Source organism: Haliotis rubra, unplaced genomic scaffold (assembly GCF_003918875.1).
Source record: "Haliotis rubra isolate DU_JTF1 unplaced genomic scaffold, ASM391887v1 Scf82, whole genome shotgun sequence".
Classification (NCBI taxonomy): Eukaryota; Metazoa; Mollusca; class Gastropoda; order Lepetellida; family Haliotidae; genus Haliotis; species Haliotis rubra.
In genome coordinates this window covers 691,796-703,710 of record NW_025767546.1, presented here as the reverse complement: position 1 = coordinate 703,710, position 11,915 = coordinate 691,796, and the positions used below count along the sequence as shown (strand labels likewise).

The 11,915-nt window shown below is 39.4% G+C and overlaps 1 protein-coding gene across 1 annotated transcript; it reads left to right on the top strand.

Moving 5' to 3' along the window:
* LOC124262001 (low molecular weight phosphotyrosine protein phosphatase-like) lies at positions 1 to 10,690 on the top strand. The gene is made up of 6 exons (XM_046696412.1): positions 1 to 73; positions 1,492 to 1,565; positions 2,163 to 2,279; positions 2,952 to 3,013; positions 5,547 to 5,646; positions 9,807 to 10,690. The coding sequence occupies exons 1-6, from the start codon at positions 28 to 30 to the stop codon at positions 9,900 to 9,902; spliced, it is 495 nt and encodes a 164-aa protein (XP_046552368.1). The 5' UTR covers positions 1 to 27; the 3' UTR covers positions 9,903 to 10,690.
* The last annotated feature ends 1,225 nt before the right edge of the window (positions 10,691 to 11,915 follow it).

Here is an 11,915-nt window from a genome sequence, read left to right as displayed (position 1 = left end):
AAGAGATGCATTATGGGAACTTGAAATATGGCGGCCCCCACTAAAAAGAAGTCTGTCCTTTTCATATGCTTAGGTCAGTCAGTGAGATGGTGTCTTTCCTTGATGGCAGTGAAAATTATGCCACAGATGCATACTTGTTCAATTCCGGCGTTTGGACGCTTTGTAAATCACTCCCGGTTAAAACCATTACTACATTGGGCATAATGGCTATTCCTCGTTCGGTTTTCGTATGACTAGGGATTTCAGAACTACTTACTTATCAAACACGTCACAATACCCTATGATGTAATGTGTGATATTTTGTTGCAAGATACTGGCGAAACAATTCCCTTTGACGTCAGGGGTCATCGAGCACGCATTATATCTCCTCTCAGTGATCTGTCATTGTCATGTCTAACTTAACTCTAAGCGTAATGTGGCGTATACTTTCACTGGAATAAGCTCAACAATGTTTTTAATATTTGTGTACTAAACATCGTCCTCGGCAGCATATTTTATAAGCTACCGTTTTGTAGTTTCAAGCATGTGAACTACAGGTACAAATAAATAAATGCAGGGTATTATTAATCCAGCGTACTAGACGACTTTGCACTATATACCAACGTGTGCTCGATGTAGGCCTTTGCTGGAAGACGAGTTTATTTATATGAACTGGGGGTATTATCAGTGTTTTGGGATTATTTTATTGTTTTCAGATGCACATATTCTTCTCATGAAAACATCCCATGTGCAGGATAACATATAGTTACATGTGAAATGTTTTTGCAGCAGGAGACTTTTGAAATTTCCATCCAAGTGACTTTCATGCTCAACACTTGTCAATTATGATTCATTGAAAAGTAGACTCACCCTTGTGGCACGAGTAGCCAATGCCTTCCTTGTTTGTAACCATAATCCATGTTAACCTTACATTGTTCCCTCCCACTTTTTTCTGTGACAATTAAGTCACCCGACAAACTGTTTAAACACAATCATTACTGTGCTCTGTTGTGAATTCAGTGTCTGACTCCTGGAGCAGTTGTATCATATTGATTCACAGTATCTTGTAGATTGCAGAAGGTGAAAAGTGTGCAAAATCACTGGCCCTCGTGTCTTTGCGAGGATTAATGATTTAAAAAATAATGTTTTTGAGGTGACCCCCGACTCGAAATGCTTCACAGCATAATGCATTATGACAAGGCCGGACATTTGGGTGCACCCTACCCGACTGCTTTGCCGATAGCTACGCTACCATCGCATACAATCGATTAAAACTTAATGTAAACATAATGATGGATGATTGGCCTATCGAGCACTACTCATGACACCTACCAATTCTTTATTGTTATTTCTGCAAGTCGATTGAAACCCGATTTTAACTCTTAACTAAACGATCTTGACACAAATGGCTGACGAATATATCAGCACAAAAAGGGTGTGTGGTCGAAGCAAGCCCTCTGGTTGGTTGATGTTTGTTAAGGAGACATTTACAAATGATGCTTTCTTTTGCAGGTAATATATGCCGGTCAACAATGGCAGAAGGAATATTTCAACATCTGGTCAAGACTAACGGACTTGGTGATAAGGTTTAACTCTTTATACATTTTATTTCCTAAAGAGGTTATTATGAATTATATGTTTAATATTCTTAGCTTGTTGTTGTTTTAGGGCACTCATTGTGCAGCATGTCCTTACCAGTAGGTAATATCGTCACAGTTATTGACTTCTGTAATTGTAAATATTTAAAAGGGCTTGTTGACTATCAAGATATTATGATTAAGTCAATAAGGATTTCGGGTCACACCCAATGTACAGAACTAGAACACATATCTGACAAGTTAGCCAGTTCAACTTTAAACAAGAATCTGATATGATTCCAGTAAATGAGTGTCTGTCTGCTTTGCCGCTTTTAGCAATATTTCAGCAATATCACAGCAGGGGACACCAAAATGGGCTTCACACATTGTACCCATGTGTTGAATCATATGTGTGTCTTTGGCATGACAAGCGAATGCTTTAACCACTGGGCTACCCTACCACCCGGTCTGCTTTGCAATTGAATGAAGTGTCTCCAGTGATCTGTGTACATGCCTTGAAATAGGTGGTGTCTGTGTATATGCCTTGAAATAGGTGGTGTCTGTGTATATGCCCAGCCAGTACATGACGTGTTTGCCATGTTACAGTGGCAGATAGATAGCGCTGCTCTTGGAGACTGGCATAATGGCGTTCCCCCTGATGATCGCACAATGAGGACACTGAAGAAGAATGGGATCAAAGACTACAAGCATCTAGGTAGACAGGTAGGTGTTGAGGCTACCGTTCTAAGGATTAGTGTATGCCCAATGATATTCAGTCAGATGTGTTTGACCAGTTCCAAAATCAAGCTGCTGAAAAGTGCCTGAATCTTTTCCCTGAAAATGGTTGATGCTTGAAAAAATATTCTGAAAAAATACGAGACTCCCTGATGTAGTTGCTGTGATTGGAATGCTTACAGTAGACAACATGTGGCAATGGTTACAGTAGACAACATGTGGCAATGGTTACAGTAGACAACATGTGGCAATGGTTACAGTAGACAACATGTGGCCATGGTTACAGTAGACAACATGTGGCAATGGTTACAGTAGACAACATGTGGCCATGGTTACAGTAGACAACATGTGGCAATGGTTACAGTAGACAACATGTGGCCATGGTTACAGTACAACATGTGGCAATGGTTACAGTAGACAACATGTGTGGTTACAGTAGACAACATGTGGCAATGGTTACAGTAGACAACATGTGGCAATGGTTACAGTAGACAACATGTGGCAATGGTTACAGTAGACAACATGTGGCCATGGTTACAGTAGACAACATGTGGCAATGGTTACAGTAGACAACATGTGGCCATGGTTACAGTAGACAACATGTGGCCATGGTTTTATTGCATACCATCTTTTTTTACAGCACAAATTATTTCTTTTCAGATTACAAAATCTGACTTTCATGACTTTGATGTCATATTTGGAATGGATGAAGACAACATGAGGTATACCAATAAGGGCATCCATATTTGTTTGTGTTTCTCATCTCTAATCTCAACCAGCAAGACAGTGGACAGGTGGAAAAACAGACTTAAAAATATATAAAACTGTTTGTTTTTTGTCTGAAATTTTTAACTTAGTTTGACCTTGAAGTTGAGAAATGTGTCAGGGACATTCTGTCACCACTAGTCTCTTACTCTGAGATTGTAGGTTTAAATCCTGCACGGGACTGCACCAAGAATGTAATGGAGTTTGCTGTAAAGAAATTGTATTTATTTGTAATCCATTATATGACAATAAGGAAAAATGTATATATTGGTACATGCATTGTGACATCTCACATCACAGTTTACAGTGTCCTGATATATATGTCAAAAGTCTTGATGGGAAGAGTGTATTTGAACACATTTTGACATTACTTGGTGTGTTAATATATTCATTATTGTTTTTTAGTTTAAGAGAACAAAACCAAACTTTCCATATCAATAAAAATCTCTGCTGACCATATCAAGCAGAGTTGATCTTGACCATATCAACTAAATAATCAAGAGCATGTGCTGTGACCAGATAGGAGATATGAAAACGTGCATATGGAAATGTTATCCACATGTCAGCCATATTAACCTGTTTGAAAGCTTTACTCAGGCTTTGAATGTTTGAATGTTGTAACCTTGATAAATACAACTTTGAGCATGAGTCAATTGACAATCATGGTAGAAGTAGCAGTGTGGAATGCGATATGGTAAACAGAGATACAACGGACAATTACATATGTTGTGTATGTAACGCGAGATAAAAACAAGAAAAGAAAAGAAAACAGCAGAATACAGGCTTCCACCATAAATTTAAAAAAATGTTTGACTCTGGAAAATGTATACTGTAAATGCGTTTTCTGTAACATTTGACTGAATAATTAAGAAAGAAAAATTAATAAAAAAATAAATAAAAAGAGATACAACGGACAGTGTCACATGTCTTGATGACATGCATGGGAAGGGAGATAACTTCTCACACTTTAAATCCAACATGTATCAATTGAATGATGGGATTCCTGTGAATGGGTTCACTGACTGCTGTTTTTAGTGTAGTTCGTAGGCAGATTGAAATACAAGGTAAAGACTGAACCTGTGGCTTACAAATCTTGGTGAAGTTAATTGGTTGACATGGTTCAGAAAATTTCACAAATACGGAATATAAGTTACAGTTCTTTAACAGTAACCCATGCTTGTCGTAAGAGGCAACTAAGGGTATCGGGTGGTCAGGCTCGTTGACTTTGTTGACACATGTCATCGTATCCCAATTGCGTAGAACGATGCTCATGATGTTGATCACTGGATTGTCTGGTCCATACTCGATTATACTCGACCGCCGTCATATAGCTGAAATATTGCTGAGTGCAGCATTAACAAACCAACCAACCAACCTTCCTTCACAACAGCATGCATTATTCCCCGACCGCGTCATACCAAAAGACGTTAAAATATGGTACTTGTTGGTCCCTGCCTGGCGCTCGGCATTAATGGGTACAACAAGGACTGGTCGGCTCAGAGTCAGTATAATGTGTCTGAGTGGGGTATTCATTCTTCACTGCGGCATGGTATCTCAGTGGGCTAGCACTATAAAACCAGCTTCAGTCTGGGCTAGTACAAGCAGCCGCACCTACACATACACACGCATGCACGTCGTCATATGAGCGAAATATTCTCCAGCGCGATGTTAAACCCAATCTCACCTCACCTCACCTTACTGCTTCAATAGTAAAACAGTTGAGAACACATCCACCAACTACATTGAAGTTTTTGTGTCAGCGTCATCTCTTCCTTCATTGTCCAACTGACCAACTGACAATGTGAATTGCTCTCCTTGATGTATGGTTGGGGAATAGCATCTTCTGTCATTGGTCAATACATGAAACAGGGGCGGTGGGGTAGCCTAGTGGTTAAAGCGTTCACTTGTCACGCCGAAGACCCAGGTTCGATTCCCCACATGGGCACAATGTGTGAAGCCCATTTCTGGTGTCCCCCTCCGTGATATTGCTGGATAATTGCTCAAAATTTACACTGTTACTTGCTATCAAACTAAAAGTTTTCAAAGAAAATAACTAAAGACAGCATATAGTGATATGCATCGAATCGAATTGTATTGTTCCAAGATATCACGATACGTTTCGTATCGTGATATTTCTACTAAAGCTGACAGGTTGAACCAATCTCTGCATGAATGGAATTGATGGCAGCCACGACCTGTTATGCCAGGATAATGATATAAATGAGGGGAATACTTGAATTCCTTGTATTTTATGACAAAACCCCCTAGAATATCATGCAATTATTCCACAGACTCAGGGACTACAGTCTGTGCAGCAAGAAGGTGTTGATGACACATGATTATTGATGTAGCTCAGGCTGTTCCCCTGTCTTTATCTGGTGAAGGAGAGGAACGATCACCTATTCACCAAATCATTTTGTAGCAATGGCAATATTGCTGTGTACATATATATGACAAGACAGTTTAATATCAGTGCTGACTCTGTTACAGTGAACTGAATGAAATCAAGCCAAGGTCTTTTCGGTCCAAGTTGCTGCTACTGGGAGAGTGTGACCCTGATGGGGAGCTGATCATAGAAGACCCGTACTATGTGAGTCATATGTTTTATGAAACCTGTAATTTTTCCTTATCCTGACTCATGCTATTTGCTTGTCTTCTTCTTCTTGCGAACATAGTGGAACACTTGTATCTCCCAATTGAAGTTCCCTTCAATGTAAAATCACTAATTAGTATTCACCACGAAGTTATCTACCTCCTTTCACAAGCTGCTGGAACGAGGGCGCCACCTCCTGCCGTGGTGCCTCACTCTCCTTCTTCAGCCCAGTGAGCAGGATGCCTTTGTTTTATTATTAGTTTTTCATTTGAGGTGTGGCTAGTATCTTGTCTTCTTCTTCTTGCGCAACATAGTGGAACACTTGTATCTCCCAATTGAAGTTCCCTTCAATGTAAAGCGTTAATCCCACAAGTGTTACTCAAAATCAAGCAAACTCAGAGCCTCCAACTGATTTTGGTCGCGCCCTACTTACCAGCGAGAACGTGGTTTCCAACTCTTATTCAAGAAATCGGACAACCAATACTACAACTTCCAAAGTGCCCGAATCTGTTAATACATCCGCACACCAAACAAGCGCACGGAAAGCCAGAAGCTTTCCAACTTCATGTATGGACTGTATTAAGGCGTGTCTAAATAAAAGAGGTTATTCAGCCAGAGCGGCAAAAGCAGTCACGCTTGCCTTGCGTAACTCCACTCGCAACTTATACGATGACAAATGGCACAGTTTTGTCAATTATGCTGCAGAGAAAGGATTTACAGCTAGATAGGCTACTCATCCTCAAGTGTCTGACTACTTATGTTATCTACGTCAGACTAAAAATTGAAAAGGCTTCACCTTATTTACTTATCTTGCAGCAATAAGCTCTGTCATAACTATGAGAACGGGTGTCAAGCTAACCAAGACCCCAGAGTTACTGGCCTTACTACGTGCATTCCGGTTGGAGGATCAGAAACGCAGATTTCACGCTCCAGCTTGGGACCTAAATGTAGTGCTCCAACACCTCACAAGTGAGGCATATGAACCATTAGAATCTACATCGTTCGAATTTCTGACTCAGAAAACTTTGTTCCTGTTATCTCTAGCTATGTCTGCCAGGATGTCAGAGATTCACGCATTAGATTACGAGAGAACACGCTTTGATGACATTCATAACATCGTGCATATGGGACTACGTTGGGATTTTATCGCCAAGAACCAATTACCAGGCCAACCAGACAGGTTAAGTCATGTCCCAGCTCTCTCATCTATTCTTGGACCTCATGATACGATGGATCTATCACTATGCCCAGTGAGAGCACTGAAAATATATCTACGTCGATCCAAACAGAGGAGACAAAAATTCAAGAGATTATTTATTCCTCTATCGACAGCTACGCAGACTGAAGTCTCACGTACTACTATCTCCATTTGGATCAGAACTGTCATACTACGTGCCTACAAGGCTTCAGGACTCATCCTCCAAGAGCATCTAATCCTCATGTAATTAGAGAGCTAGCATCTACACTTGCTCTTCACGACAACTGCTCTTTGAATACCATAATGGAGGGTTGTTTTTGGAGATCCGATATGGTGTTTGCCAACCATTATCTGAGAGATATCACCACCGAGGACATCTCAGGTATCCACCATTTCGGTCCCATGGTCCTCGCACAACAGTTGACAGTTCCTCGGAGAAGATAAGTCAATCTTACAGATTTTACTACTTATCTCATAACAGTACTACATAGCTAAAACTCTAAGAAGTTTATGCTATTATATATTTTGCTTAAGTTCATTTATTATCCTAAGCGCAGTACTATGGTTGTTATATCATAACAGTATATTAGCTAACAAACTCTACAGAGTTTTTTGCTATTATATATTTAGCTTAAGTTTAATCATATCTTAAGCTCAGTACTATGGTTATATCATAAAAGTATATTAGCTAACAAACTCTACGGAGTTTTTTGCTATGATATATTTAGCTTAAGTTTAATCATATCTTAAGCTCAGTACTATGGTTATATCATAAAAGTATATTAGCTAACAAACTCTATGAAGTTTATGCTATCATATTGTCAAGCTTAAGTCTAATTAGTCTTAAGCATAGTATTCATGTTGTATATACTTTTATCATAATATTTATATTGTAATAACCCATATATGGCAGCTGATAAGTTAGCAGCAGGAATTCATCAATTCAGTGCCTTTATGAAGTTCCCATAAGGGTTATTACAGTCATTACAGTACAAATCAATAATTATCTAAATCCAAAGTATTCTGTATTCCCACCTCCGTTTCCGTCGGATTCTACAAGCAAATAGCATGAGTCAGGATAAGGAAAAATATGTAATTTTCTGAATAAAATTGATATTTTATACTTATCCTGACTCATGAGGTAAGCCCTCCCATCCTCCCCACATTACACTTTGGATTTCCCTGAAAATTCAAGTGTTGGGCTCGTTATATAAGGAGAGAGTGAGGCACATGGCAGAAGGTGGCGCCCTCGTTCCCGCGCCTTTGAGGGGACAGATAACTCGTGAGTACTAATTAGTGATTTTACATTGAAGGGAACTTCAATTGGGAGATACAAGTGTTCCACTATGTTCGCAAGAAGAAGAAGACAAGCAAATAGCATGAGTCAGGATATGTATAAAATATCAATTTTATTCAGAAAATTACATTTTTTGACTACTTTCCAGTTACACTCAAATGACAAGTGACTAGCCTTGAAATCCTAGACTTGTAGACACAGATGTGCTGTGGATTTGCTGAGACAGATTATGAAAAGTTTGCACAATGCATGTTCTGAATGATAACTACATCTATACTATGTAGCTTGTCTTATGTAATTGAACTGATATAACTCATTGACTTAAATACAAAATATTAATACATTGTACTTAAACATACTGTTCAAAGACTTTAAGCAGAAAGATATGTGCTATGGCACTGAACGTATTACAACATGGAGATATACCCCAGGTCTTGCACAAATGTAAAAAAAGATAATGCCTACCCTGTCAGTAATACAAGAGCGTGATCTCATTTACGGAGATATATTTCTGGAACTGAAATACGATACACATAGATCTTGTAGACTAAATATAATACATTAATGTACATATCCTATTCAGAAAGATTAGCATGCATTATATTTAAATTTGTATGTTACACTTATGGAAAGAGTTCCCTCCGTTGCCCCAACCCTAAACCCAACCCTAACTTAAATTTTGGACTTTTAGTCATTTTGTGAGTTCCCTAGTAATTGTTGTGTTTAGTTTTGTTAATAATTTTAGTATATTTATACATATTATTTGGGATGGGGGAACGGGAGGAACTCTTACCACTTACTTATTTTCTATCCAAACTCATCCTTTCACTGACCTGAGCTGTTCTGTAGAGTGCTGATTTTTAGGTTGAACAAAACATGCAGTTCAACAATAGGTGTTAGCTTGGCCAATCAGCCCATTGAGCTCTTGGCATGGGGCAATTAGAGAGTGACAGATATAGTGTGTTGCTGCTGACTGGTAAAACCTTACAAACTGACAACTAATTATTTATAAGAAATATATGTAAAATATTTGGATTTTAAAATAAATATGTACACAGAACTACATCAGACACAACTATAATGTGTATGTAGTAGGCAACTTGAGGGAACATCTCTTAAAGCACTGCAAACCACTGCGTAGAGTTGCCTCCCCTAGTGTTAAACTTCGCGCTGCACATTGAGCTTTACACAAAACCAGATGTGTGATATTGCTGGAATATTGCTAAAAACGGTGTAAAACCTAACTCACTCACTCACTCCATTGACTTCTTAATGCTGAGTGCGGCGTAAAACTAGACTCACTCCATTGACGTCTATAGTAATGTTATATTTTTTAAAAATGAACTATGCCATCAACAGCTATTGCATGTACATGTGGGCATAGTCAGGCCTCACAGCACCAGTACAAGTATGAAAAATGACTACTTCATTCAGCTCCTTTTCCGAGTACAATAAAGTTAAACAAAAATCTTACACAAAATCATCCAATCACAGCTGCCAGATGATTCAGTCTGTACTGTAGGCTCCCTACGAAAACTGCTTTTTAAACTACCGGTAGATTCTGATTTGGTGTAGTGTAACATTGAGGCTTTTTTCCCACATTAAGCAGACAATCTGTGGCCTAGTTAGAATACTGAACCAAACATTCACATTATGTTATAGGGCAACAACATCAAGGACTTTGAGAAAGTGTATGAGCAGTGCTACAGAGCTTGCAACAACTTTCTTCAGAATTCAGAGAAATTCATCTCATCCTGACCTCGACTTAATGTGAAGCTGTGAAGAGTTACCTCCCCTACATGCAGTGTGGCATCCAAGTTTTTCTGAGTCATGGACAAGGACCTGTGAATCCATCATATATACAATGATATACAGTTATTGGCACAGCATAATCTGTGTAACATACAATAGAAAATGTGTGTGTCTCACCTGTGTCTGTATTGATAAGCGGAGAAACAGAGACACATCTGCTGTAACTTTGAGATGTCAGTTTGTAACGGTGCTATGTAGTGTTGTGTTTTTGTTCTGAAGAGATCCAGACTGCTAGGGTGGCAGTGATAGTATAGTAGTGCTACAAGTGGATGGTACCACTAGTCGGTAGTGGGTTCACATCCCCGATTCCTTCCATCTGTTGATGGGTTTTCTTTAGACAAGTCAACCTTTTCAACTGTCTTCACTTAGGTTTTTCCTCATACAAAGCAACGGGCACACTGTGATATGACTCAAGTACAAATCAGCATTTCAGTCAACTCACATGCTGTCATGGTCGCTGAAGTAATGGTCAGTGTATCGTGAACAGTGTCTAGTTCTCATTGAAAGTCCTGCCACGCTTACTTATTTGACAGTATTTTACAATACCTGCTCCTGATTATTTTTAATGAATCTTTAAGCACTACAAGTTTTATGTACTAACGGTATTTTCATACAGGTCAAATGAATGTTATACAAAACAAATAACTACCTTTGTCATTGACTTGTAGTTTGTTGCTGTTGTCAAAAATTGAAATAAATAATGGGAAATGTCCATAAATAAAATCTGCAATATGCTCAGTGTTACATGGAAGGCTTACATGGAAGGAGTTAACCCTTGAGTGGTCATGGGTTGAAATTTCAGATTCACGGGATAATGGATATTCATGTGTCCAGACTTGTCTCAACACACTAAGCTGTCACTCTTTGATATCATCTGAATACTGCGTAAAACACAACTCACTCAATCTTTGTCAATGACTATAGTACCAGTATTGGGTCTGGGTCAGTCTGGAAACAAGGCTTCTTGAGGTGGGGCGGTGGGGTAGCCTAGTGGTTAAAGCGTTCGCTCGTCATGCCGAAGGCCCGGGTTCGATTCCCCACATGGGTACAACTTGTGAAGTCCATTGCTGGTGTTCCCCGCTGATATTGCTGGAATATTGCTAAAAGCGGCGTAAAACCATACTCAGTCAGTCTTAATGAGGTCTCTGTTGCATATAGTATTTAAGGATATGTCAGTCAAAGATCAGGCTAGTTAGAATTTTGCTCACATGACTTGTTCTGTTGTGAGTCTCACATTTTAGTCAGTATCAATTTAGCTTTGGCTGTTTGTACCATTGCAGGATTGAGCTTGAGTGAATGAATATGGTTTTATGCCGCTTATAGCAATATTTCAGCGATCACAGGGGCGTGACATGCTTAGAAACATCGTTAGAATTACATATAGGTACATAGACCCTACCCTAGTATCCTTTTATATAGTACTAGGGTAAGGTCTATGTACCTATATGTCTTTTAACGCTGTTTCTAAGCGTGACACGCCCCTGTTTCAGCGATATCATGGTGCAGGACACCAGAGATGGATTGACCTAAGCTTACAGGATACTTGGACTGACTCTTTATTACATTAGGCTCACAAACCGATCTTAGTGCTACGAGAGTGTGTGTTACAGTATGGGAGTTACGTTCATTGTGATGTTGAGATCTTTTTGTACAAATGGTCCTAGGTCTGCTGGATCTCACTTGATGTTCTGCTGTATCTGAGGGACATGGTGATCAAACTGGGGTGTGTGTGGGGTGTGTGTGTGTGTGTGCTGGTGTTAGAAATATCATGGTGGTATATGGTTCTATATACAGTACAGATTTCACAAATCTGCTGAAGGTAAGCAACATTGGTCATGGGCATGGGGAGGAGTTGGATGGGTGACTGTTTTCAGGACTCCTGAGAGTTCCTAGGGCTTTGGTCTCACCTTCACACTGAAGCACATGTATCCCTGGGTACCACAACTACTGTCTCTGTTC

What these genes read in the sequence shown, in the direction of transcription:
- LOC124262001 (XM_046696412.1), top strand. Translation starts at nt 28, where the DNA reads ATGGCGGCCCCCACTAAAAAGAAGTCTGTCCTTTTCATATGCTTAG. An exon ending in TGTCCTTTTCATATGCTTAG is followed by an intron (nt 74 to 1,491) that starts GTCAGTCAGTGA and finishes TTTCTTTTGCAG; the next exon opens with GTAATATATGCCGGTCAACA. An exon ending in ATGGATGAAGACAACATGAG is followed by an intron (nt 3,014 to 5,546) that starts GTATACCAATAA and finishes ACTCTGTTACAG; the next exon opens with TGAACTGAATGAAATCAAGC.